The 27,368-nt window shown below is 38.0% G+C and overlaps 1 protein-coding gene, 1 long non-coding RNA gene and 1 pseudogene across 4 annotated transcripts in view; 1 reads left to right on the top strand and 2 right to left on the bottom strand.

The window, feature by feature from the left end:
- Positions 1-27: 27 nt before the first annotated feature.
- Positions 28-12,208, bottom strand: LOC149108667 (uncharacterized). The gene is made up of 2 exons (XR_016208572.1): positions 10,099-12,208; positions 28-409 (listed from the first exon to the last, which is right to left on the bottom strand). It is a non-coding gene; the product is annotated as an uncharacterized LOC149108667 (long non-coding RNA).
- Positions 12,209-17,980: 5,772 nt separating this feature from the next.
- Positions 17,981-23,085, top strand: LOC149108666 (FAD-dependent oxidoreductase domain-containing protein 1-like). 2 transcript variants are annotated; one of them, XM_089293624.1, is made up of 5 exons: positions 17,981-18,217; positions 18,378-18,448; positions 18,581-18,617; positions 20,245-20,349; positions 20,688-23,085. In XM_089293624.1, exons 2-5 carry the CDS (start codon positions 18,435-18,437, stop codon positions 20,940-20,942), a joined length of 411 nt encoding a protein of 136 aa, XP_089149750.1. In that variant the 5' UTR covers positions 17,981-18,217; positions 18,378-18,434; the 3' UTR covers positions 20,943-23,085. The 2 variants fall into 2 exon arrangements, with proteins under 2 accessions (XP_089149750.1, XP_089149748.1); XM_089293622.1 differs by having other exon boundaries at positions 17,983-18,217; positions 18,581-18,638.
- Positions 23,086-24,412: 1,327 nt separating this feature from the next.
- Positions 24,413-27,368, bottom strand: part of LOC149108665 (molecular chaperone MKKS-like) — an 8,877-nt pseudogene continuing 5,921 nt past the window's right edge. The window contains exons 6-8 of the transcript XR_016208434.1: positions 26,150-26,304; positions 25,190-25,446; positions 24,413-24,828 (exon numbers count right to left, since the gene is read on the bottom strand). The product of XR_016208434.1 is annotated as a molecular chaperone MKKS-like (transcript). The remainder of the gene's footprint in view (positions 24,829-25,189; positions 25,447-26,149; positions 26,305-27,368) is intronic.

The following is a 27,368-nucleotide window of genomic DNA, read 5'->3' as shown; positions in this document are numbered from 1 at the left end:
TTTAAAGTAATGGACAAGGACACAAGATTTGGCCGGAAACTTAGTTTGCGGCTTGTTTATATATCTTGTTTTCGTTATTTAATGATCTAATGTTGTAGAAGGTTTCAAGAGCTCTTTTTTGTGAGTCCTTTAATTAGCCCTTTCACCTTCTTAACACCAGGAAAGGCTTTGCGAAATTTCACTTAAGTATTATACTTTGATTCACATTGTTTCAGAGAAGAAAATGCTGATGAAAGCTACCTTGCAAGTCTTGTTTATTGATGAAATAGCTTTCAAAAAGTCAGTAATGTTTAACTCTTTTCGAAGACTTGCTGACCTCCTTTTTTAACACTATTTTAAGGTGGTTGAATGTAATATTGATAAGTGCTGCAGTCCATTTTCTTAACGGATCCGTCTAATATCTGTGATCCTGTTGACAAGAATTATCATTATTGATCAGTCAGAAGGCAAGTGTAAGTGCTATCTAGACAATTGAAAATACGTGCACTGAGACGTTATATGCTAATTTGCCAAACTGTACTGGTTTAACAAGAATGAGCGCAAAAATTTCAAATCTCTATGTCAAGTTTTTTCTTTCTTTAATTTCTTTTCATATACACAAGCTATTCGTATCGTTTGGGTTTGATAGGATGCCATCAATATTTGGGTTCTTCTTTATCACAAAATCCGTTAACCAGGATTCTATTATCATTCTATAGAAAGTCAAGTTAACAACGTGTTCTGCTAAAATGAATAAGAACTGTAGATCTACTTCAGCTACCTTAAAAACAGCTAGGAGAAATTGTATGTTGATTTCTAGTTCTTGAGAATTGAAAAGTTCATTCAGTTCTACCTTGCCGCTATTTTATACGTGACGAACACGTTGCTCTTCCCCTGTCAATTTTAAACCCTTTTTATCCGTAAGACAAAGCATTTGACTCGACTCATTTACTATTTTATAAAGTGCCCATGAAATGATCTTTCCAGCTAAATCAAGCCATTCTTTAAGTGAGCCTCAAATTACTGTTTATTTGTGTAACTGAAGTGTGAAGAAACATATTTTAAACTCAAAATTGGTAGACGAAAAGCTCTATTTCGTTTTGGAGACTGATGGCAAAATCAGATTTGTAAACTATCTCGCTTGTCAGTTTCCCACTGTCGGAAATGTTAAACAGAGTGCTTTTATTTTCTCACTGAACTTGTCGTGTATAGTAAGTCATTTTATACAGAGAACGGGTTTGTTGGGGAATTTGATGCCTTGCCGACACCTCTCTCAAGACCGTAGCTAGAAACGCTCCAAACATGTATGGAGTTACAACTTTTTATCGGTACTAGCTGGAAAATTTAACATCCGTTCACGACAAACAGAAATATTTTATTACTCTAGGCTATATTCCTTCCAGGAATCTTAAAGGTACTGAATAATTTTAAAATGCCTTAAGCTATCCCGCAGCATTTCTAACAGAGTGTTGCCAAATTATTTCTGGTTACAATAAAATAATGGAAAATCGAAAACTAATCATCATCATGGAATAATATAACTTTACTTCTTGTTTACTTTTGCAACAAAGTGGGCAGCACTATTGAACGTTGGAAATGGATAATTATAACTTAACTCACGTGTCTGCGTATTGACCATCTTATTTTTTAATTGTCATCGTACACAAAGAAATTAGAAAAAAATCAGAAATCGAGAGTGAAATTTGCCTTCCATCGCAAAAGTGGTTTTGCACGAGAACTCGTTTTCAAACAGAAGGACAAGGTAAACTCGGAAATGGCCAATTCACTGCTCCAGCAAGACAATGATCCAAAGTTGATGACTTCCTTTTTTCTCATCATCTTGTTGAAATTAATATTATTGTAATTAACTGAAATTAATTGAAATTCTCATCATCTGGTGAAAGGAGAAATGAGCTGTTGATCACTATTTCTTAGAAATAATAGAGTCCATTTCTATAATCGACATAACACGTTTCAGTGATGAACGACTTTTTAACTTGAATTTGTTACCGCTTTCTAGGAACAATACGTGAAAACTGGAGCGGAGCGTATGCTGGAAAATCACATCTTCGTTTGCACCGAAATGGAAAAGATATCTTTCTCTTGAATTTGTAAACAATCCACCTCTGAATTACAGTTCAGCAAGTTTCTCACTTTTTCTTCTACAAATCACTGGTTAAGAACTTCACAACCTTAACTTTTTTTTACAGGACGCTTAAAACAAAAGTACTGTTTTTCCTTATCATTTTTCATGTGACTGTACCATGTAAGGAATTAAATTCGCACTCCTGGTATTACTTTGGAATTTTTTTCCTATTTTGTCGTTGAACATCTTAGTCGTCACTGATTTAGTTTTTTAAAAAAACATGCTAAGTCGAGCTGCCACAAATTGCAGCCGCTTCATTTAATGCTCTTTAATGCGACTGTATCGAGATGAAATCTACACAATATGCCACAGGAACAGTTCTTACAACCTGTCTGTGGGTAATTTATAAAGCCAGAATTCCTAAATCAAACGTAATGGTTATTCTGGGGGTATCGATTTCCCTTCTTGAATATGTACTGCAATTTTGGTGTCAAGATTGAACTTAAACAAAGTTTTCAAACACGTAAATCCAATTCTTTTCTCTGACCTTTTCCAATAAGAACGCCGCAAAGAGATGGTAAATTGTACATTTCTTCTACCTAGCCTCCTCTTTAACAATGCATAGAGTCAGCTTTCGTCACGACACACGACTGAAAACAATCTGTTGCTGGTGTTTTGTGGCGCTATTTCAGCCCACAATGCGAGCGATTTGGCAAAATAAATCTTACGTTTGATATTTTTTCCACTTAAAAGTATGAAACATTCAATACTTAGTTGCTACATTCTTTCTCGTAGATTTTTGTATGCGAAAGATGAAAATTTGGCGATAAATATTGTAAATTTTGACATCAAGACAATATGTCATAGTTGATTTACTATTTATTCTAATCACCTGACTCGTTGGCAATGTCTTAATTCAGTCAAGAGATTTAATTGCTGATCCACTGTCAATTTTATAACTTTATTATCCGTTGGCTCATTTGCAATATTTAAAGCGGTGCCCTTGAAATGAGCTTTCGAGCTGAGTCAAGTCACTTTTTTGTGCAAGTGATATACGAAGAGTCAGTTTTTAATTTGAAATTGACAAGAAAGCCGTCTATTTATTTCCCTTTGGGCTGGTATATACATAGCCAAACAGTTTTGTAAACTCTCTCGCATGTCACAATTTCCCTTTGTCAAACATAACCATAATACATTTTTTTAGTCATGTGATGTAGTGAACAACCGGGTTTGGTTTAGAATTGATGCCTCGCTGACATCTGTCTTCAGACCCTGTTAACGCCCAAACATTGAATTCACCACTCATGGAACACTTACTTTTAGTATCAGTTCTAGCTGGAAATTATCCACTCACGAAAATCAGAAACACTTATTGTCTGATGTCACCAAAGAAAAATAAACACAGGAAAATTGCGTTAACTACTCTCGGAATTACGCTAAAAGAGGCGGAGAAACAAATCATTTGCAAGCAGTTATCCCACAAAGGTAATATGATTATAAATTTGAATTTACGGAAATGTCTTACGAAACACCGCCTTACGCTCCCAGTTACCCGTGTGTTCTAACTTTCCGGACATTAAGGAGCTCAAGCAAACCACGACGGCAACGGCAACGAAAATTTTTTGGACGGAAGGGCAGTCTCAGTCACGTAGAAATTTATTAATCTTAATATTGTGTTGATAATGATTGCTTATTTTTTTCCAATCTTCTAACATTGCGTAGCACAGTAAAGGCAAACGCTAATGTGACTTTGACTATTGTTTTCCTATAAAACAAAAATTGGAAAACCAAGTAAATGGGTCAAGCTAAAGAAAGAATTTAGCCTTGATGACAAGCAAGTTTCAGAGGCATTTCTTCTGCCAGTGAGGGCTGCTAATGAACCGTATCTACGCTCCTTTCGGTACAAAGTGTTGAATTCTGTTCTGTTTACTAATGACCGCCTGTGTAAAATAGGATACGTTTCTAATCCCAACTGCATCTGTAATCAGCAAACGGAAACAATATCCCATATTTTGTTCGGTTGTTCTTTTTCATATTCTTTTTGGCATGAGGTTAATGAAAAAGGTTTTGAGCACAATCAAGAGTTGCAGAAGCCTCTCGCTTACATATTGCAATGTTATTGTTGGGTCTTTTGAGGAGGAGATGGATCTATTTAATTAGATAGTAATTTTAGGAAAATCTCTCTTGTGGACTTGTCGATGTAGAGAAACATTACCTTCCTTGAGCCACTTCATAAGAATTTAGGTAATTAAATATGAAACTGAAAAACACATTTCAAATCGAATAAAACTAAATTGTTTAAAGAATAATAGAAGATCTTTGAGGAAGCAATTTTAACTAATAATTATAGTAGACAACGCTATCATTAAGGAAAATCGTTAAGTTAAATAAGTATGAAGATAAGAATTGACAAAATCTTTTTTCTTAATTCAATATGGTGTCATTGTTAACTTCTGTAAACCAAACTTTATTCGTTCTTCTGTAAATTAATTGTTAAAAAAAGGATTGTAATTGATGTAATTGTGGAAATAAAAAATCCCAAATGAAGAAAAAAAAAAACATAAAACAGCAACGAAAACGTCACCAAGCAAAAAGTTTATTGAGTAGAACAATGGCTGTGCGCGTGCGTTTTAAGTCTTTGTGCATTTTGTAGCCGTAATGCGACATGAACAGGTTCTGTGCATTTTGAAGAACGTAGGTCGGGATGGCAAATTTTTTGTATTTCTTTTTGGAATGGATCGCTGGCATTACATATTTAGTTTGAGCAAGTTTTAAGTACTGATTGGGGTACGGAGCAGATATCCAGATTGTTAGGAGATTAGAAATATCATTTTTCTTTCTAGGAGTCGTCCCTGGCGTAGGTATCGTCGTTGCTTAAGCTAACTATTTCATTTCTTATCCACAACTCAAAATTCATTCTTTCATGTATAAAAAACAGAGGTTTTCGCATGCAGTTTCCAATGAAATTGAAAACAAAGTAGTGAGTTTAAAACCAGTCAAGAAGTAGAATCTTTCAAGTCGATTTAAATAAGCGACAGAAATTCCATTTATTAATTATATCATCCGCGTTTTTTTCAAGGATTTCCAGTTCGAAGTCTAGCTGACCTTGTATCATGTCTTTAATATTGTTGTGTTAACACAGTTTCAATTTACGTTTTATGATCAGTTATAATAATTCATGAGTCTTCTTTAAAATTTGTATTTTCTGAATATTTTAGCACAAAGTTTCGTCCAATAGATAATACGGCCAGTCAACAATGCTCCTTTCCCCCATTGGAATGTCATTCAAAACGTTTTTTCACATGAAACACTCTAATAAGTACAATTTTGCTTTATTAAATTTTTAAATGAACTTCAGTTTCCGGTTAACATTGTATCACGAACATTTGATGAGAGAAAATTTGATGAAAGAGAACTCATCGCAAATTGCGAAAAAACGTTTTCTCCGTGAAATTTAACCCATAGACCTAAATTAATTCATAGGAATTTTTTTTTAAAAACATTTTCTCTTTCTGATCTATCTACGAGTCCGTGAAAGATTTAACCCCCCAAAGAAGACATTGCACAGATTTTGAATGGTCAATGTGCAAATATATTCTGAAATTACCTAAATATATTCTGAAAGTCCCTATATATTTTGGCCGTTTTTCATTCTTTTGGAGGGGTGGGTCGGTTAAAATATTCAAAAAAGTATCCTTACGTGCTTCCATAAGCATGCCGTGATGAAAAAAGAAACTACTCAGGGCTCCATTAATGTAAACATTATGCAAGTAAAAAAACAAGTTGAAAATTAATTGCAAAGGCACTTCAATAAGCTTGTATACTCTGGTACTGGTAGAAGTCATATTGCCAAATCCTGTGTTAACAAATTCCAGTAACGGTATGAAAGTTGTTTCATGGTCTCCTTTTACAATTGCTCACCAAGTTCATTCAATAATCTTCCTCCGAGCAATTAAGAAGGAATCTACAAGACGTTTGAGTAACAAGTGGAAAAAAACTTTGTACCGAGATTATTCACATCGTATTGCAAACGGCTGTGCGACTGTTCTAAACATCTTCTCAAAGGAAATTATTTCTAACGACACCAAATGTCGACTGAAACAGATTTTGAAGTTCATATGAAATACTTGAAATTACTGGTGAAATGAAACTGATGATGAAGGTTTACCTTTGCTTGCACAATTTCTCTAAACTTTGAAACTTATTTTCCCACATTTCCATGGGAAATGGTTTTCGGTGTTATTTCAAGCAACTATTTATATCGTAACCTTTTAGAAAATGCAGAAAGGACTGCAAGATACTTAGAATTACTCTGGATGGAGCTTTTTGTCCAATAAAAACTGAAATTGCTCGATTTCCTCTCGGATTTTGTCTTAATTATTATTGTAGAACTAATTAATGATTAGATCTGAATAAGGCAACTTTAATTATTCTATGCTCAATTCAGTGGAACGTTTTCATGTGACGTCATCAAGCGTTTAAATCCAAACGTAAAGAACCACCAGAGTTTCTATCCTCATCAGGCACAAGAGGTGCGAAAATTATACATCTTGACAGCATTTCAGCGCAATGGTGTCCTTCGTTTGGTAACAAGTGCATTTTGAATTTTAGAGTTATGGCAGTGCGGAACATCGCGTTTGTCGAAAAATATATACTTATCTCATGATTTTTAGCCCTTCGTGAAATAAAAGTAGCAGTTAAGTGTTAATATGTTGGTTTGTGCAGAATAGTCAATCAATGGCCTAGATAACCAAGAAGATCCAGATTGTCACACTATTTTCCGGCTGCCATATTGGCGAATCTTTGCCGAGGTCATTTTTTACATTTTTCCTCATTGACATACTACTATGCACGGAGAAGGTATCACGCTAGACACGAATTGACTACAACAATTTAAAGAGCTTGTGAAACTTAGTAATTGGTGTAACTTTTGGCTCTTTGGCTGTAATATTCGAGGAGAAATTGGCCTTAAAAAACCGCCAAATTTCTGGGTGGCAAACGCCCTAATGAGCATTTACATTCTTTGTTAAATTTTGAGCAGGAGCCATAATCGGGGACGGAGACCGTAAGTCTTGGGATCCGCGCGCACCTATGATATGGGACAATTTTTCTATTTTTAGAGCAAATTGCGCCATCCTGACGTCATATATCCGCGCGGATCCACGCACATGTCGAGGGCTCTTGCGTGGATGTTGTCACGTTGCGTGATCAAATGGTGGGAGTTGAAAGACCTTTGGGGATTATCTTGCGTATTTTTCACAGCGTAGGTAGGGAATAAGGCAGGGAATATGAACCAGGGCGCTTATATGTAGTTTTACGCTCTGAGCTAACGGAAAAGGTGGGCTTTTCAGGGTCGAAAACAAGACTTCAATCTCCCGCTGAGAATGGATAATAAGATCTGCTCGCGCTAGTTGAAAGCTTACGCGTATGTCTTTTCGTTTGTTCTGACTTAAGAATATAGCAAGAAACTCTCTACTCTGGTATCGAGTTAATTTGTGAGTTTCTCAGACAATGGTGAATCATAACCAAAACGTGTTTTGATGGTTTCTTATTGTTTGGTGTGTTTGCAAAAGTTTTTGAAAGGAAAGTCTGACGCGTACAATTAGCTCATTTGCATAGTGCAGCTCGTGCACTTTCAAGTCCGAGTCGGTGTTTTCAATTGCCAACAAATCTTGACAAAGATTTCTTTCGTTATCTTTTGTGCCGAGATGCTGCAACACATTTCACGAACGCAAAAAAGGCTACTAACATCATGTGTGTTTCTTCAACATAAGCATAGTGAAGTTTTACACTGCGAAAATGAAAATAGACAAGGAGTTTTGATAACTCGATCAACAAAATCGAAATCGTTATTCGAAGTTTATCAAAGAAAGCGTCATCGTACATCTCGTACTTTGCTGATTATTTCTGCCTTATTCGCATATTTTCAGCTTAGCTTTTAATATGTTCTCAAACACTTATCAATCTTAAACATATTTCAAAACTACAGAGTTATTGTTCGAGTTCGATGTACGATTTCACACGAAAGTGCGGCGGAAGTACAATTTGTCATGTTTACTGACTGTACAAAACACGCATCGGCGGGCGCTCTCGTTCATCGACAACAGAGAATTTACTGGATTTTACACGAATAAAACTGAGCAGTATCTACGGAGGTAAAGTTATTGGGCCTTGATGAAACATCAAGCGTTGCTTACAATTCAGGCGAAACTCAAACTAGCAAATTTTGTTTTACCTTTCGGTCGCGATAGACTGGCAAATTCCTCGCAAGCGAGTGGCAAGGGGAGCTAGGAAACTATGAAGTCCTGAAGCTCTGCTATATCTAAATATATCCAGCTAGTTTTCTGCTGTGTAATGGAAAAGCTGTCAATCTTCAACATATGTGAAATTTAAAGTGGGGTAATGTATAGCTCGTGTAACAGAAGCATCCGTCGGAACACAACTTGGTCAGCGATATATATCTAAGCTTAAAGCGGAACATACATAAATTCGACACTGTCTTACTTCACTCAAACTGGAGCAGCTTACGACGAAAATACTTAAGCAAAATTCCAACAGACGTAAACGCGTTGAGTTGTGGGCCAGAACATGAAAAATGTCGGGAATTTCGGACGCCATTTCCCCCGCGCGACATCTGCAAAAATCCTCGCAGCATGTACGCGCGTGTGCCGCAGGCGATGGCGCAATTTGTTCTAAAAATAGAATTATTGTCCCATATCATGGGGACAACCCCAATACTAGATATGGCGCGCGCTTACGGTCTCCGTCCCGATTATGGCTCCTGATTTTGAGTTTTTAAACCCGCGTCGCTCAAAAATTATGCAATACATCGCGCTCAAATTCCTTGACACAGTTGATCGTGCTATGCCCTTTCAACATTCAGAATTTCCATCAGAAACTGTATCACTTATGGGACAAATATTGTAAACAAAGATTCGCCAATTGGTGTACCACGGAGGTACACCAATATGGCGGCACCATACTGAGCTCTTTAAATTTGTGCAAAACATTTAGGCAAATAACTGAAGTTTGGGACGGCGCATAGACCTAAAACCTGGAGAGGAGTCTTCTTTATTTATCTTCAATAAGATCGAATTTCCTTGTTTTTTTTCTATTGCACGACAGTGAAAACGATCTATTGTAGTCCGGCTATCTGACCAGCTGTGCCTTTCCAAGATTTTTTTGGAGATTTAAAATCCTTCTTTACTTGACAAAAACAAACAAACAAACAAACAAAAAACAGAAGAAGTCCTTTTTAGAGCAATCTTACTTTTAATTTGGCTCATTGTGATACCGTCAAGAGTTATACGGCTGTACAAACAGCACTCTTACATGAAGTTTGCAATGTATGAGAAGTGACGAACTGGCAGATTAAAAACTTTCAATTGAGATACTTCACTTTATATTCTTGAGAATACTACTCAAATGCAAAGGATATATACATGCAAAACGACAGTTCGTTGTATCATTCATCTCGGCTTAATGGGAATACTAGTGAGCATTCACGACATGATTTTATTGATAAGCTGCGGCCATGTATTAATTACTTACTACCCCTTCCTCTTCATTGAAATTTTTCTCGTAAAGAAACCACCATTGTTCTCAATTTAGCAAAATACTTTTTTTCTCTTATCTCAATTTCCACAACTTTTGGTTATGGTCTTCATCAATGCCTTGAAAAAAACAAGAATTACGAGATATAATATTCGATAGCTTCAGGTCGACCTTCAGCATAACGAACTGAGTGGTAACTTTTAACATATCCCATGCTCAAAATGTATATTCTCATTACTGGTTTTCTCATATTGTTTTAAATGTTAACTCTGAGAATTTAGTTTTTCTAAGTGGTAACTCTTAAGTACATCCCATGCTCAAAATGTGTATTCTCGTTACTGATTTTCTCATATTGTTAATATTAATTCTAAGAATTTGGTTCTTCATCAAGACAATATCTTCTAGTTAATCAGTTTCTGAGATTTTCATAATTCTTACGCCGAAACTGTTAAAAGTTAACGAGAGTAGAAATAATGTACTTATCTGAGATTTGATGTTTCCAATAGTCAACTTGTGCCAGAGTCCAACAGTACATTGCGATCCAAGATGGCTACCCTTTCTGTCAACAGTGATATATCAGCCGCCTGGAGCGAGAGAGACAGAGAAAAAAGAATATTCAATCAACACTACCTTGTCAACTAATAAATTTACAGCAGTGTTAGATTCAATTGATAACTATGTAACTTTTCAGAAAACAGTAGTGTTTTGATGTGTTTTCGAATTTTAGCATTTTCTTCAAAAAGGAAATAGAATTCCCATGGAATCCAAGATGGGTTGTATTGTTCGCGCTTCTAAGAATCAAGGATAATGCTTTCTAACTTGGTTATAATATAAGCTAGCTATCAAAATTGGATTTAATGATCATTAAAAAATCTTTTTTATGACTATTTACGTCGTGATATTCTCCTCTTCACCTAAACGTTTTCAGACGCTTAATTCCAAGAACGTAAAATGAAAAGTGCAAGATGTTCCTTCACATAATAACTCCACCCCCCACGCGAAAATGATCTGAGCCAACAAAAGTTCGACCCAAAGTCCTTCCAAACAAACGGTAGTCTCATTATAATAATTATTATCGAACATAACACAGTGTACGTGTATTGTACTGATATAAATTATGGTATTTTCTGGACAACAAGACAACCGTACGCTTATATGCAGCAATGGTACGAAACTTGAAAACCTATCAATTTTACAATCAGAATCAAGATTTTTGACACTCTTGGAGTGTAAAGATAGGAAAACCATAATCTACTTATCTGAGCTGAGATGTTTTTCCAACAGTCATCGATCGTACGCTAGAAGTGAAGCTCTGCACACTGCCATCCAAAATTCAGTTAACGTTGATGAAATTCAATTAATTAAGGTTGATGAATAAATCCAGAAACTCGTGAACTGTCCTTTAACACATCTTTGGTCATCCTGGAGATAGCAGAGCAAACGGCAGCAACTTTAGTTATTTAATCACCTAGGTTTGCTTATGATTATTTCATGGACAGATAACTTGCTCACTCCAAAAACTTGTTCGCATGTTGTGGTCAGAAAGTTGAACCATAATAAATGGCCGTCACAAATTAAGACAATCGATTTGGAACAACTCTTCATCTTTCATGTATTTCTATTCAACTTGGTAGCGTAAGAATGAGTTGATAATGAAGGACAGCCGCCATTTACGATAAAAGACTTGCTGTAAGGTTGATAACGAGATTTACTTACTTTTTTAATTAATCATCTTCGTTCTCTGTTGGACACAAGGCAGCCACAATCCATCTACATCTCTATTTTGTACGATATGTTGTTCCTCATTGAGCTCATGACAGGCGCCAGGTGGTTTTTGGCCAACCAGGTTCGCTGTTGCCAGTTGGTGTCCGCCTCTAGGCAACCTTGGGAAGTGTGTGGTCAATCCATCGGATTCATCTGCGTTTGATTTCCATGACAACATTCTGGCAATAAGTTTTTCTGTCAACGGATCAGCGATAAAGAGCAATATTCACTGCTTGCAGACATTGACGTCAATTGTTTTGAATTCAATTTTTGTACAACCAAACACCTCTTTGTTTCAAAAGCCAATTGCTCTCATGTTGGCGAACAAATAACAATATAGCTAGCCTAACGAGCTTGCAAATCTTTTCCTGCGCTGAGAATTTTGCTATTTTTTGCTCATTTTCCTCATTGAACTACGCCTATAGGCTCGTCAGTTAGCTTCAGCTCAGATAATTTTTTTTTTTTTAGAATTAATAAACGAATTTGCCAGTGTAGTCAATAAGTTAGAAGTTCTTAGATTCTTGCTATGGATTTCAAAAAATTCTTTTTTTAAACAGAAAAACACGATCGCAGGACGATAAACTGAAGCATTCTACGAATGGATTATGTCAAAAAAAAAAAAAAAAAAAACAGTAAAGCTTTAGTGCCACCAAATCGTAAGATCTTAAACTCGGTACACGATTTCCTGTATTTGTAAGATAAATGAAAAATGTTATAACTTAATGGTAGGAAATAAATAAATACGTGTCACTTTTGTCTGTGGGTTAATTTTAAGCAAAAATACGTCCAAACACGAGACTCGTCCATTAAAATTACGAAACATTCAGCACCAAGACATATAAAATTACCAGCGACATGCACTCATTTTGAAATCGATCACATTCTTTATCAAATTGCAAACCGGTTCTAATGCCACGTCTGAATGCCCCTAAACTGGACTTAGCTGCAAAACTTCAAAGGATTATATTAAATGAAATCTAGCGACAACTGTGATTCACTCATCTGAACTTCAACGGAGTTGTCGTCAACATGAAACTTGCCAGGAGTCCATAGCTGGTCGTGCTACACTTCATTTGAATTGGTGAATGACGCCTGTCACTCCAATTCAACTCCGTTGGATACAACTTTGCTGCCTCTGGTCAATCCTTGTGAAAAAACAGGAAAGTCATGGTTAAGTTTTTCGCGTGTTGACTCTAGCAAAACTGACTTGAATGAGTATTAGTATCAGTTAACGGACGTCTATCGGCCTTGCATGTAACAAAACTCCCTCAAAATGTGGAATAACACTTTTAAACGACTACCAACAAAGTGGTGCACTGCAGTGGGAACGAACTGAAGAGTAGTTATAGGTTTTGATATAACTACATAACTTTTCTCTTCGTATCAGAGCAAAGGCAAAGGCGGTTGGAATTTTCTGTTTTTATAACAGTTAAAAAGAGTGTACATGGTAGCGCTCCGAGGTGACGAAACAAATTGCGAATGACAAAGTCAAACGGCAAACCAAGTAGATTAGCAAGCTGTAAAGAAACATTTTATTAAAAATAATCATTCAGTTACCCACAAGAGAAATGTTCGGTATTCGGTTTTTCAACTTCGCCTAAATGCAATCTTCGGTGTCAAGGAAAAACACATGCACCTCGAAGCTTTCACAGCATTGAGGAAAGTTTTATTATACCATTAAATGATCAAATTGAAAGACGAGGGAAACAGCTAGGACACGTAACTAGCTATAGAAAATGTAGACTTACCTGAAGGAAGCACATCGACTAAGATGTCTTCGCCCTTGCCTTCAATTCAACGGCGATAAATAAAGAAAATATGGACTTGCCTGAAGGGAGCACAGCGACTAAGATGTCTTCGCCCTTGCCTTCAATGCAACGGCGACCGACGCTAAAATGGGTGTGTCATTCTACACTTCTTTATATATACCCACATTAAAATTCATTAGAGCCACGAGAAATATGCTTTGAACAAAAGAAATGCATCCCACGTTAAGATTGTGTGCTTTGAATTGTGAAAAATGAGCAACTTGGGAGAAAAACACGCACGTGAAAGGAATTTTGATCCGAATATGCTATGTTTGGTTTTAATAGGCCAATTTTGATATATTAAAATTCTAACTTGGCTCCGCGAGGCTTAACGGAAAATTAAAAAAAGAAGTTAATTATTCATCAATTAGACCCGAGGCGGTCTCTTTTGTTTTATTCTCCTAAGCCTCGGAGCTAAGTAGGACATTTAATAAATCGAAATTGGCCTCTAACTGTCGAAAATCCCATAGACAAGAACACCGCGGTGAAGCGTCGTAAAACGTACTTTTGGTCCAGCTAAATAATTACAGTTGCGTCATAATTCAACTTTAATAATGACGAAATTTATGCGCGCGCAAATTATGACGCATACTCAATTTTCTTACCTCTTTTTCACGTCTTTGGAAATTATCTTTGGAAGAAAAACTTTACTCTGACAATGAATAAGCTTACGCAATCGCATGAAGATCTAACCGTCGATACAACCAACATTTTTAATTTTGAGCGTAAAAATTCCTGCGGACAAAGTTCGCTGGAAAGAACGTGCTGCACTACGGTATTTTAATTTAGCGCTTCTGTATCTAGAATTTAGTTTCTTTGTAGAATTTAAATCTTGCCATTTGTTCGGTTTCTTTTTAACATTTTCTTTAGTTCTCATAATTTCTCGTGATTTTTTTTACGGAAATAGCCAAATTTAAGCTTATTTAAAGGAGCTCAGTCACGGTTTGCACATATTGAAAAGTTTAGCCTCAATTTTTCAAATTCTTCGTTTGCAATCTGTGTTAATCTTCTCCATCCTTAGCCATCCTTGTTCCTTTATTGTTTATCATTATGTCTTTGGTGTTTTTCTATCTTATCAAACTGTTATTTTTCAGGTTTCCTGTACCTTCCGTATCTGAAGGTTTATCCTGTCCATTTGACGCGGTGAACCAGCTTTTTCACTGCAAAAGTACACAAAGGAAAAGTTAACAAAGATTGCCAGAGATAAAGTTCGATAGACTGTAAACAACAATTCTATTGTCTTTCAGTCAATCATAATCCAAAATCACGACGTTTAATTTGCACTGGTGTTACACTTTTTTCACTGATGTTACACTTTTTGCACTCGTGTTACACTTGAACTGCACTGCTCTCAGCCAATCAGAATCGTTTAATTTTTTCATGTATATTATTAATTTTGTAAGTACACTCAATCCTGGACATAAGTGCACTTGTTCGCGATACAGCTGGCCTTCTTACAGGGGTGGGTGACTTAGCTCAATATGTAGTTCTTATAAAACATTCCCACTGCATGTAATTCTCTTGGGCTACAGTGTAAACGTTACAGAAGTTTGAAAATGTATTACAACATTCTTTGCATTAATGTACTTGAGAGTGAATGAGGGTGAATGAAGGTGAATGAGGGTGAATGATGGTGTATGAAGGTGAATGACGGTGAATGAGAGTGAATGATGGTGCATGAGGGTGAATGATAGTGAATGATAGTGAATGAAGGTGTATGAAGGTGTATGAAGGCGAATGGGGGTGAATTAAGATGAATGAGGGTGTATGGAAGTGCATGAGGGTGAATGATGGTGAATGAAGGTGTATGAAGGTGAATGATGGTAAATGAAAGTGCTCCGAGGAAGATTTAGAAATATTACTGGACAATTAAATTCTGACGGGGTCGTTGGGATTTTCGGTTTTGCGGTTTTGCCCATTCTTGAGACCGGTTTTACGGTTTTTGTGCCAAGAAACTTCGGTTTTTCGGTTTTGTTAGAATTTGTTTTTTTATAATAACTGTCTAATTTCTCGCGCTCAGACGGATAAAATTTTAATTTATGCAAGCTTTCAAGTTCAACTTTCTGCTGTCAAACTGTCGACTTTTTAACCAATGAGATTTTATGGACTTTTTTCAGTAGCGAATCAAAAAGCGAGAAAAGCTATAGACAATGTTGGCGTCATTTTGAATAAAATTCACTTATCTTTATTTACGGCAAGTTTACGGCGTCTTTTCCCCTCATTTATTCCCGGCATTGGACCATTTTGAGGTCTTGTTATTGTAAAAAAACAAACTGACGTCAGTTTTTTATGCGTCTGTCCTCTTATTGATGATTAATTTCGTTGTAACATTGTCAAAGTTTACTACGGAACCACTCACCTGCGGCTCGTGGTTCCACAGCCACTTTGACAATGTTATGACGCAATTTATCATCAATAAGAAGACAGACCCAAAAGAAACTGACGTCAATTTTAAATAGACCCAACCTCGTTCCCAGGCTCCCTCTTCTCTGCCTCCCTGGGAATCAGGTTGTTATAGACCAATTACAAGTTACAGGTCACACGTGCCCGATTGATGCAACATTCCAATCCAAACTTTCAGGTCTTAGTTCGCAAATCGAAATGTTAGATTAGGGATTTTCGATCAAAGTTTCCAGGGCTATAGCACTTTGCGACTGCAAAATTGCAATTCTGAAATTTTCCTAGTTTAAAGACGTTTACGCCCACTGACAGATTTTTTCAAAACTGAACATGAAGTAAGGTAAAGATCAACTTTTGCCAAAAAGCCACAAAAATCAGAGTGGGGGAGGGGGAGATAAGGCGTGTTGAAGACCATGCGTTTTTGGAAGTTTTCGTTATTATAAGACGATGTTAACTTACAACTATCGGCCATAAAAAAGCTACATTAGTGAAATTTAGATCAGGTTAACGTCCGCAATTCAACACAACTAAGTATATCAAGTAAACTTTGGAGCTGATGTCGTTCCTTGAGCTACAAAAGGCCTAGAGAAAAACAAATATTAGCCTCGCCCCTCCACATTCGCAGGAACTGTCCGGCAATTGGTCCTCAATTAACAGGCGCATTCTTTCCTCCTCCCACGTTAAACTTTGCTGCTTAGAAATACAGCTGAAAGTGACCCAGGAAGCTTGAAGACGCGCTTTCGCCGCCGATGTTACAAAACTAAATAAATGTAATCTCAACCTCTTTATTCATAAAACAAGAATTTAACTCGCGGAAAGACTGGGTTCATAAGTCGTGTGCGGCTTGCTATACAAACTCATACGTCCACACAGTGCATTATTTTCTAACATTGGCGATATTTCTTCGGTTTCCTTTTCCTTTGTGTACTGTAGCCACAAGTGCAAAATAAAATGTTAAACGTTACATTCCGTTAAAAAAAAACGTTATTTTACACTAACTTGATGTGACTGAAATTATGCTTCCAGTGTTGCGATCGGTAAATGATATCTAGTTCTCTAAGGTTTTCGTTATTCGATCTGTTGTTTTCTCTTCTAATGGCTTCTATCCACCTTCATCAGAGTTGCAATCTTAACATTCGTTTGAAAAGCGAACCTTAAGATTGCAACTCTGATGAATATAGGTGGACAGAAGTCACCAAAAATTGAGAACAGAAAACAACAGATCGCATAACAAAAACCTTAGAGAATTTCACTAACTTGTTCATACACACATGCTAGTTATATTAACTGACAAGGTCACACGTACTGAGATAAGCTAGCACCCAGTGAATAATGGGGTATGAAGGTGCATGAGGGTGAATAAGGTTGAATGGTGGTGAATGAAGGTGTACGAAGGTGAACGAGGGTGAATAGTGGTGTAGGAAGGTGCAAGAGGGTGAATAATTGTGAATGATGGTAAATAAAGGTGAATGAGGGTGAATGATGGTGAATGAGGGTGAATGAAGGTGAATGAGGGTGATGTAGTATGAAGGTGAATGATGGTGAATTAAGGTGATTGAGGATGAATGAGGGTGAATGATGGTGTATGAAGGTAAATGATGGTGTATAAAGGTGTATGAAGGTGGATGAGGGTGAGTGGAGGTGAATGAAGGTGTATGAAGGTGAATGAACGTAAATGTTGGTGTATGAAGGTGAATGAGGGTGAATAAAGGTGAATGAGGATGAATGATGGCGAATGAAGGTGAATGAGAGTGAATGAGGGTGAATGATGGTGAATGAGGGTGAATGAAGGTGAATGAGGGTGAATGATGGTGTATGAAGGTGAATAATGGTGTATGAAAGTGTATGAAGATGAATAGAGGTGTAGATAGGTGAATGGAGGTGTATGAAGGTGAATGGAGGTGTATGAAGGTGAATGAAGATGTATGAAGGTGAATGAGGGTCAATGAGGGTGAATGAGGGTGAATGATATTGTATGAAGATGAATGAGGATGAATGATGGTGTATGAACTGAAGGTGAATGAAGGATAATGCGGGTGTATGAGGGTGAATGAAGGTGAATTAGGGTGAATGAGGGTGAATGATGGTGAACGAGGGTGAATGAAGGTGAATGAGGGTGAATGAATGTGAATAAGGGTGAATGCAAGTGACTGAACGTGAATGAGGGTGTATGAAGGTACATGAGGGTGAATGAACGTGAATAAGGGTGAATGCAAGTGACGGAACGTGAATGAGGGTGTATGAATGATCGTGGATGAGGCTAAATGAAGGTAAATAAGGGGAATGAACGGAAACAATGGGTGAACTAGGTATTATCAGCAGTGTTGGGTATGGTCAGCGGTTTATTATCAAAAGGTTCGCAGCCATTCTTACAATTAATGGCTACTCTGTCTGCATTCTGCCGCCATATTGTTCGTTGGCCATTAGAAGTCTGGGTTCTAGTCACCAGCTCCTGAGCGATTTTTCGCTTGAAACGCCTGACTGTTTTAGCTGAAAGGTTATTTCGACCATGAAGCCTCCAATAGTTACTTTACGTTTTGCCCTCTATGGCTGCAAGAATAAGCCTTTCTTTTTCATCGTGGCAACCAACAGAAAAAGGCCTCGAAACTATGGATATCTGGAGCAGGTGAGGAATACTTATATCCGCGGTTATAACTTATTAGCTTTGTTTTGGGATGCGGTGTAAACAGTCACATGTGCATGACCTGTACATGTTACTGTATGTAAAAGTTCAAGACCAGACTAGAGCATTAACGAAACAAAAATCTATCTATCAATTCATCTAGGTGGGGACTTTCGATCCAATACCTAACACCTGAAATGAAAAGCTGGCAAGCTTAAACATGGATAGAATAAAGTAAGTTGAGAAGTCACCTGAATTATGTTTCATAAGGCAGTTATAAGTTTAAGTTATTAGTTATAAGTTATAAGTTATGAACTGCGATATGTCGTGAGATTAGATATAAGAATTACTTGTGAATTGTTTCAGATATTGGCTATCGGTAGGAGCAAGACCTTCAAAACCGGTGGCTATTTTACTAGGAATGGTAAGTTGAGAGCAGCTTTAAGAGTACTGTACCTTTCTTCTTCCCAATGGAAAAATATGAAAAAGGAACTTGAAAGAAAATACAAGCCTCTTTAAATTCCAATCTTTAAAATGACTTCATTAACATTCTGTAATGTAAAGGATAGCTTTGAAACCCTGTACATGTGGATGCAGTTGTTTTCTCCAGTACCCCATTTGGTTGCGAAACTTACTCTGACACTGTACTGACAGTTTGGAAGTACGTTGGTGTGATTTATGTGCAGGCGTTGCTTTGGGGGAACAGGAAATTTTGAGACAACTGCCATAAATACAAGGAGATTATCAAATAATGTTTTTTAGGGTTGTCACCTGCAGTCTTTAAAAGTTATTATTAACCCCGGATTTCCTGCATAGAACAAAAAGCCACAGCCTAATTTAACTGTTCCTTCCATTGAGTTGTTCTTCGTGAGACAGCAAACAGTAACCTTTTCTCTTAGAAGGTTTAAAAAGTATGACGTGTTTGTGTGAACAGCTTTGTCCTGTGAGGTTACATGTACCATAAACACCAGCGGATAAGCTGTACTTGCTGACGTCATGTTTTTTTGGAGCACTTTGAAAAAGACTACCCATACTTAGCTAATAGTGTCGGCGAGGGTGCTTATGGGATTGCCTATTTCGGGGGAGTGTGTGGGAAGGGGCTGGGTACCGTGCATACGGCTGGCGCGGCTGAAATTTGAATTGACCAATCAGGATTCAGTAGGCGGGAAAAACTTTACTATCTTGACGTTAATGTATGTTAACAGGAAAGGCATTGTAATCGGGCAACTTTTCTCGCTGGAGATTGCATTGAATATTCACTAACCAGCATTTACATTTCCAAAAATCATATCAGATTGCAAAAATTGAAAAGTATGAAACATTTTGTTTCCCTAAGCTTCTAATTTGGCGCCAAAAATGGGTCACCGGCAAATCGCTCGTAGTTCGTGGAGTGTCGTCAAGTAAGATATTAGTTGCATTATTCTGAACAAAATATGCTGTTCCTCGTCAAATTAAACCCGGAATTCTCAAGTTAAGGTCAAAGCGACTTAAGCATTGTCTCTACTTTTGTCTGTTGTGAAGAAAAACATTATCGTGTCGTTTCGGTAGGACAGCTCGGTTTTAATGCCGCTCGTATTGCGGGCGGAGCCGCCGTTTGTAAGGCGAACAGAGTTTTCGCATGTCGGCCTTGCATTTTACGTCTTCAAAATACCCCTTGTTTGGCAGTTTCTCTGCTTGTTACACAATTCAAAGAAGAATATATTGCTCTCAGAGCATCTTCATTTAGTTGCTCCTTAGTTCTCCAACTGCTACTCTCGTGGATTGCCGTTCTGCCACATTTTGTTCTTTGTGTCCAGCCCCAATTACTCCATAACCGCTCAAGAGTATTTTTTTTACCCAAGCCTTCCTCTATTTTCGAAAGAGAGTGGTGGTCTGGGCCATAAGTAGCCTGGATAATACTGCTCAGATTGTTTTAATTACTTGCTTATCGACTCGTGACTTAAACACCAAGAATTATAAAGTTGGTATCACCAAACTGTCATCAAAAGGGAATTTCTGCGTAAAAACATTTTGTTATTGTTTTAACACAGGAAGATGACCACGAATCTTCTGATTTTGAAATCGACTATGAGTATTTTCACAAGAGAATTAAGCCAAATTTAGTTCACAGAATTTCTGCATTTGAGTGTCTCAAGGTAAGTCCCTCAGAGTCGTTTTTCAAATGTTCTTCTATTCCCGTTTCGTACTAGGCAGCGTAAAAACCGTATTTAGCCTGGAGCTTATGTCTGTGTGTGTCGTTTGGGGTGGGGGGATCACAAAGTACCCTTGTCAAACAATAATGCCACACATCCTAAGCAAGCGGGGAACATTTTGGAACCTGACGTATCTAAGTCAACTATGTTTTCAGAGATTTTAAGCTTAAATTTCTGTTTTAGGAAAATGTTTTTATGAATACTTCTGAAGATACACAGTATTATGTTTAGCCAAGGTGTAATAGGATCAGCGCTTGTGATTTTATCTTTCAATTCACCAGGTCAAGAGCGCCTGGGCTGGCCACTACGAGTACAACACACTGGATCAAAATGCCATTATTGGACGACATCCCCAGATAAGGAATCTCATTTTTGCGAACGGCTTTAGCGGTCATGGTAGTCAGCAGTCTCCCGCTGTAGGGCGAGCCGTCAGTGAATTAATTTTGGACGGTGGATTTCAGACAATCGACCTTACAGCATTTAGCTACGAGTGTGTTACCAAGAAAGAACCATTGAGAGAGACAAACATTATCTAGCTAGATGGTTATGGCGACTTGTTAGGCTGAGAAGACGTAAAATTAATTGGTGTCAAAGGGCGCTTTCCATCCGACCAAACCTTCAGGTTTGCATTTCCGGAAATTTCCAGAGGCAAATAGAACAGCATTTTCTACAATTTACCGAAAAGAGAATATCCTCGTGAGCTTTATCTAAATTTTCGAAAATGTTGTGTGATTTTCGAATTTTCGGAAACTTTCTCAAGAAATTTGCCCTCGTTTCGAAAATTCCGGAATTTTGGTCAAATGGAAGGCACCCAAATTTGTGAACATTTTCTAATTAACAAAGTCATATCTGAGGTGATCACATTTGATTGAAAATGATTCGAGACTAAACGTCGTAATGTGCTCGATGTATTCTGGTTCTCAAAGGGAATATGGCTCCAGGACTTCGGCTTATAGTAACAAAGAATTCCGAAAACATGAGGTAATTTAGAGGCCCCCTAAATTTTCGGAGCGTTTGAATTAGCGACTATAGTTTATTTTAATTATAGATAGTGATTCATGCGCCGACTTTCTTTCGAAGCGTTATGCGTAGTATGTTTTTAGTAGCCACATGTGATAAATTAATCATCGTTACCGTCATCACAGTCCTCTTTTAATCATCATCATCATCATCATCATCATCGTCGTCATCGTCATTATAACAATTACTATTCTGGTAACTGATCTAATCTATGAACTGTTCATCAGTTATCGATTACGAAATTATTGCAATAACGTCAAGTCAATAACTGGTATTACGCGGCCGCTGGGAAAACGTCGTTGGGCGACGTCTTTAACGCCTTATGGCCATGATTGTGTGTCGTGAATGACAATGATTTAAATAATTATTCGCTTGCGTTTGTGAATGTAAACAGCTTGCGACTGCTAACACGTGCGGAAGACGATATTACACCAGTGATGGGCTCTTGATCACACCCAGACAATGTTCCATTGAGGACAGGGAGCTAGAGCGATTTCTATTCCAATTAATATTGTATTGCTCCTCGAATGCAACGAAAAAGGCAACAGCATTAAAATCACCAGCTGCAGATAAAATTAAACGAACCGGCCTTATTCTGTTAAGATTCTTGATTAGAAGAGGAAAACCTCCCGAAGCAAATAAAAGACAAGGCATGTGCTTTTTAGAAAACTCAGCTATCTTTTAAATATTCATGACACGAGAACTTAATAATTGTTCTCGCGAAAGCAACGTGTTCATGGCAGCTTCGATTAAAACCTGCTGTCGCCGAAGTTTCGTTGGATAATTTCTGAAACGAATGTTCTGCTGAAAGTCGGCGGGAGGGAGAACGAGTCTTTCTATTTTAAAAATAGCACGAAACTTCCCTAGTTCCCTAAGGCGATATGTCTAGGATTCACATCAGGCCGGGCTGAACAATATTTCAGGGGCGTCGGTTAGCCGAGCACGCGCAGCACGGAACAGCTCTGATTCAAGACAGGTTGGTCTTATCATTTCCATTAGGGTTATTTTTTTGCCATTGCGATATTCAGATTTTCGATAACGTCTTAAATATATCTGCTGATTAAGTTTAACAGTGCAGTTTGCGCACTTACTCCGGGTTGCAAGTCAATTTGCCCCACCGTTGTTTAACTGGACTGCAAGCGCTTCTACATAAAACAACAAGCTGAAATCCGTCTGCTTTCGCACGCACTCCATTTTAAATCATCGGCCTCCCTTACAAGACTACTTACTCGCTCAGTGTTTCTGTGATCATCACTATCTGCCATCAAGTCGAATCAACAGGTTTGTCATTGATGTCGTTGCTTAGCTGAAAAACGAAAAGATAATTTGTAAATGTCTAGTGAAAGGACTTCAAAGTTTATTTAAGGGATTTTAAACCACACGCAAAAGTATCAATAAGCGTGGCTTGGATATGTATCATGAATTCGTTTGGAAACCGTCAATTTCACAATTTCAGGCTTCTTGCAGGAAGCTATTAGTTTTTCGTATGGTACAGGGTAGTAAAGTAAACACAAAGCCGATAGCATTAACCACAGAGCGAAAAATTTAAATGATTAAATAAGTTCCACTACAGACGAGCATTGCAGTTGAGGGCCACGTGCGCTCAGCCAGATTACTATAACAAAAAATTAAACTTTCTCTGAAAGCTTCTATACCAGGGATGTTATACAATTTTATGTTTTGTAACAGCAAAAGACGCCTTTGATGAATGAGTTTATGGGCTCATAATATCATGATATATCGAATGAGCGGCGCCAAACATTACGCATCTCGAAGAGGTTTTCTTTTGAATTTTCTATAGAATAGACCTTTAAGATAAAGTTAGCGTTCGTCATTCGTAGTAGTGCTCGATCTTCCCGAGAGGTTTCAATAGTTTTTTGTGTGACCTCTTCGGCTCGTCGATGATTTCCAAGCGCTACTGTTACTCGATTAATACTCCTTTATAAAAGTAACACATTTTGAATTGATAATTAGGTTACCACACCCGTCTTGCTCTTTCTCTCCTTCTTTGCCACCTTCACTCCGTGGGGAGCAAAGGGCCTCCGCAGTTTTGTTCGCAACAGTTGTTTGGGTTGTGTGTCGAAACGCCGCCCGTTTCCTCAGCGGGCAGTGACAGTGCCTAGACTTTCAATTCATTTACCCAAGTTTGGTAGATTTCTCCAAATGAATCAAAAAACATAAATTCACTAATGGTTATACTGTCTAATTTCACTTCCGTTTTGTTGTCCGGGTTGTCCAAAGCCCGATTAAACTAACCCAGGATTAGCGAGAATTTTGATTTAAGTTGTGTAACTTTTGGTGAGGTTTTATGTTTATACTGTTTGTCCTTCTGTTCTGAGTTTGACTAAGCTCAAACTTCACAAAACGTAAACAGTACAACACGTTTTTATATACGAAAAATTAATACTTCGGTTAACTTTTAATTCTGGGTTAGCGTTAACCGGCTTTCGAACAACGCGACCCTTCAGGAGATCTAATAGTATCTAAAAACAATTGTCGGCGCTTTTTTAATGCTCAGGGTAAACAGGGCTGCCGGTAAAACGCCGATTATGATAGGAGTCATTTTCGATTCTTTCCGTTTCGAATATTTTGTGGCGTTACTCTCGTGGCGTGCTGACCACTTTAAATAAAGGATTGTTTTGCTGGCTTTCCACTAAGATGGAATAAGAACTCAACGCGTGCATGAAGATTTTAATTGCCTAGGAAAGGGGGGCTAAGGTACGGCGCTCTACTGTGCCTTTCATACTGTTTTACTTAGTGGTCAAGCTGACAGGCCCAGTTGTAAGCTCTGGAGCTTCTTGTTCCCTCGGACTTGAATCAGAAGGACGTGCAACTTTCATCTATCAAACTCCCCCCCCCCCCCTCCAAAAACCACCCAAAAAATTCAAGACAAATGATAAAAAAGAGAATAATAACCTAATTGTGGTTTATAAAACTGGAACAGAAAAGATGACAGAAAAACAGAACTGAACCAATAGGCGGCACCGTAAATATCTTGCGAGTTTTAATTTCCCGCCACACTGCTACAAACTACACAGTGAATTCTTACTATAGCATTAGCAGTTTCAAATGCAGTCCTGTAAGAATTTATCTTTATTGAGTACACATCGAGGACAGCATTGTCAAATATTTCCTTAGCACCCACTGTGCAACAGCCGTCTCTGTTATGACCAGAGGAGTTCTCGACATGTCCCATCATGCTCCACTCTAATGACTGATCACATGACACCAAACCACAGATGCAGTGAAGCATGCTGGGCTTAAGATCCAGTGCTCTGGGAGAAAGACTCCAGTGATGCTGATTGGCTGAGTCAGTCACGTGACTGCCACCGTCATGCTCTAGGTATCCGGCCAAGGATTCAAGGCAATGGGCTACATTGTTGATGATAGCAACAAATTGACCTAAGAAAAAAAATTCCTAGAGATTAAAGTAGGAATTATAAGGCATGTCCAAGGACTTCAAACTAACTTAAAATAATTCAATCAATTTGTATTTCAAGCCAACAGGCATTCCTCATCAGCAAGCTTACGACTTGCATTTCTAGTGGCAAGTAAGGTTACAGGGTCGTCACAGAGTTTCCAAGTAGCAGCATTTTTGCTGGAGAAGGTGGCTGATTTTGCCATCTGTTTATAAGGAATGGGAATACTAGCTAAGCAGGATAGCCGGCTTAGATCAAGAAGTACAGGTGGTTACTGTTGAAGACCCTGAGGGTTACTGCTAAAGCACACAAAGCTATATACCAGTGCCAAACAAGGTGTTTACCTCTAGTACAGCCAAGAACTGCAGCAATCTTTGAGCCATTCGTTTTCCCATACTGTCTCAAGAATGATGCTAAGTGTGTGTCTAGACATCCAGCACCAGGCACCACATATGGGCATCCCAAAGTCTCATGTAACGCACTAACAGATGCTTGACAAACTGTCTTCAGCTCGTCAAGGGATGTCTCATCTGGTGAGCACAGCAAAAGAGTACACACAGAAGATGAAGTTAATGTGGACTCTGGCACCAAATGAATGTAGCTGTTTAAAAATATACGAAAAAGAAAAGCAGGTTTGCTAACTGGCCTTTTTGCAACCAGTTGTCACTGACATGACATTTACCATGCAGGATGATACATGTAAGCTCTGCAAAGGCATGTACCTCTAATTCAAAGCAAAATCAAGGTTTACTGGTTGGTTAGTCCCTTAAGTTTGTTTGGGAGACTGCTGTATTGCTTTGCCATCCAGCTTGGTGCATTTTGTATCATGTGACCATTGGATGCAGAAGGCCCATTTGTTTGAGATATTGTTGTCACTGTACACTACAAGTATATGGTGAATGAATGTATGGACTGAAGTGATGCTTCTGATAGGAGAGTTCAACCAAGTCAAACCAAACCTGGCTCAATAGAGTGGTTTTCAATTGAGTGCCGTAAAACCAAAACCAAACCATTACTTACCAATTAGATTATTCCACCAATCTCAAACTGTAGTAAAACCAAGACTTATGTAACTGCCTGATTACTTTTGACACTCAGTTGAAAACCGCTCTAAATCTAGTAATTTTATTAGCAAGAAGCAGGATCAGAACAACAGTTATGAAAAAATGAAAACTAAGGGTAAAAGACATTATGTAATCATAATTACCAAAGGATGGAAATTAAAATAAAGTGATGTACATGTAGAGTACATGGTGGGTTGTACCTCCATACATTAAATGCACCATTGGATTTAGGAAGCTGACCTTTTGTCATTCAACACCATATGTTCAATCTTCCCGACTTGACCAAAGCTTGATTCAGTAATGTCCATGCTGAAAGTGCTCAGGATTGTTGCTCCAGTCAGACGTCACACAGCAGAGATGTGAACAATGGATAGACGGTCAATCACATAAGCACCCTATGATGAAAACAAAACAAGTTATCTAAAAAAAACAAACAAAAAAAACCTGACAAGTGACTGCTGTGTACAGGTCTGTCAATCCCACTAGTTGTACAAACATAGGCACGCAAGGCGTGCAAGAGTTATTTTTTTTGTGAACTATAAGTCTCGGAGATAGGAGCATTCATGGAACTGTTTACAGTAATAATTTGGTTGATTTGACAAGTTTTTTTGGTTGCGATGTACAGCAAGAAAGAAACTGGGAGTTTATGAAGTACATACGATGTTACATCGGTAATGGTAAGATAACTAAATAGTAAGCCCTAAAATGTTTGACTGAACAAACTACAGTAATCTGACACGTCTCCAGATGTAGATACCATCTTATTTTCTAACAGGCAATTTCTTTGATACAACCCACACTGTGATTGGTCTGACAAGCACACATGCATAACTCCCTCACTCACCGATCACGTAGTCCTTCCCCCGGGGGGGACTCCCTTATATGGGCTATATAGGTCTGTGCGGCCCTGAAGGGTATGGTTTTTCAGCCGTTTTGGTCATAAATAGGGTATCGATTTTAGCTGATTTTGGTCATTTTGGTCATAAATTGGGTACGGTTTTTGCACTCTAGCCTTGATATGGGTATGCTTTAAGAAGAAGCCACTTTTTCATCATTATCGAAAAGAAAATCAACAAAAGCCCTTCACAAATTTATATGTTTACGGTAATTTAACATTGGTTTGAACTAGGGAGTTAATTATAACGCAGGTCTGAAACAGGGTTTTGATTTGAGGGTCAGGTCGTAAATAGGGTTTCGAATTTTTGGTCAGGTCATAAATAGGGTAAGGAATATCGCAGATTTTGGTCATAAATAGGGTTTTGGGAAGCGGGCCGCACACCCCCAACCAATTTTTCTGGGAGTACCCCCTCGGGAGCCCTTCCAGCCCCCAAGAGGTGTTTTTGCTCAAAAATACTCAAGTTAAGGGAACTTTTCGCATTTTATACGAGTCGTAAGTTTACCCTTTTTACACAACACAACGCAACAACACTACTTCACCGAAAATTGAAAGAAAGAGAAA

This window comes from Orbicella faveolata, unplaced genomic scaffold, assembly GCF_042242905.1.
Source record: "Orbicella faveolata isolate gen_17 unplaced genomic scaffold, um_ofav_v1 contig_25, whole genome shotgun sequence".
Lineage (NCBI taxonomy): Eukaryota > Metazoa > Cnidaria > Anthozoa > Scleractinia > Merulinidae > Orbicella > Orbicella faveolata.
Note: the sequence above shows the minus strand (reverse complement) of the source record. Positions and strands in the feature narration are given on the sequence as shown.

Coding starts and splice junctions, on each gene's coding strand:
- LOC149108666 (XM_089293622.1), top strand. Junction 18,639..20,244: donor TGGCTATTTTACTAGGAATG/GTAAGTTGAGAG, acceptor GTTTTAACACAG/GAAGATGACCACGAATCTTC. Junction 20,350..20,687: donor CTGCATTTGAGTGTCTCAAG/GTAAGTCCCTCA, acceptor TCAATTCACCAG/GTCAAGAGCGCCTGGGCTGG.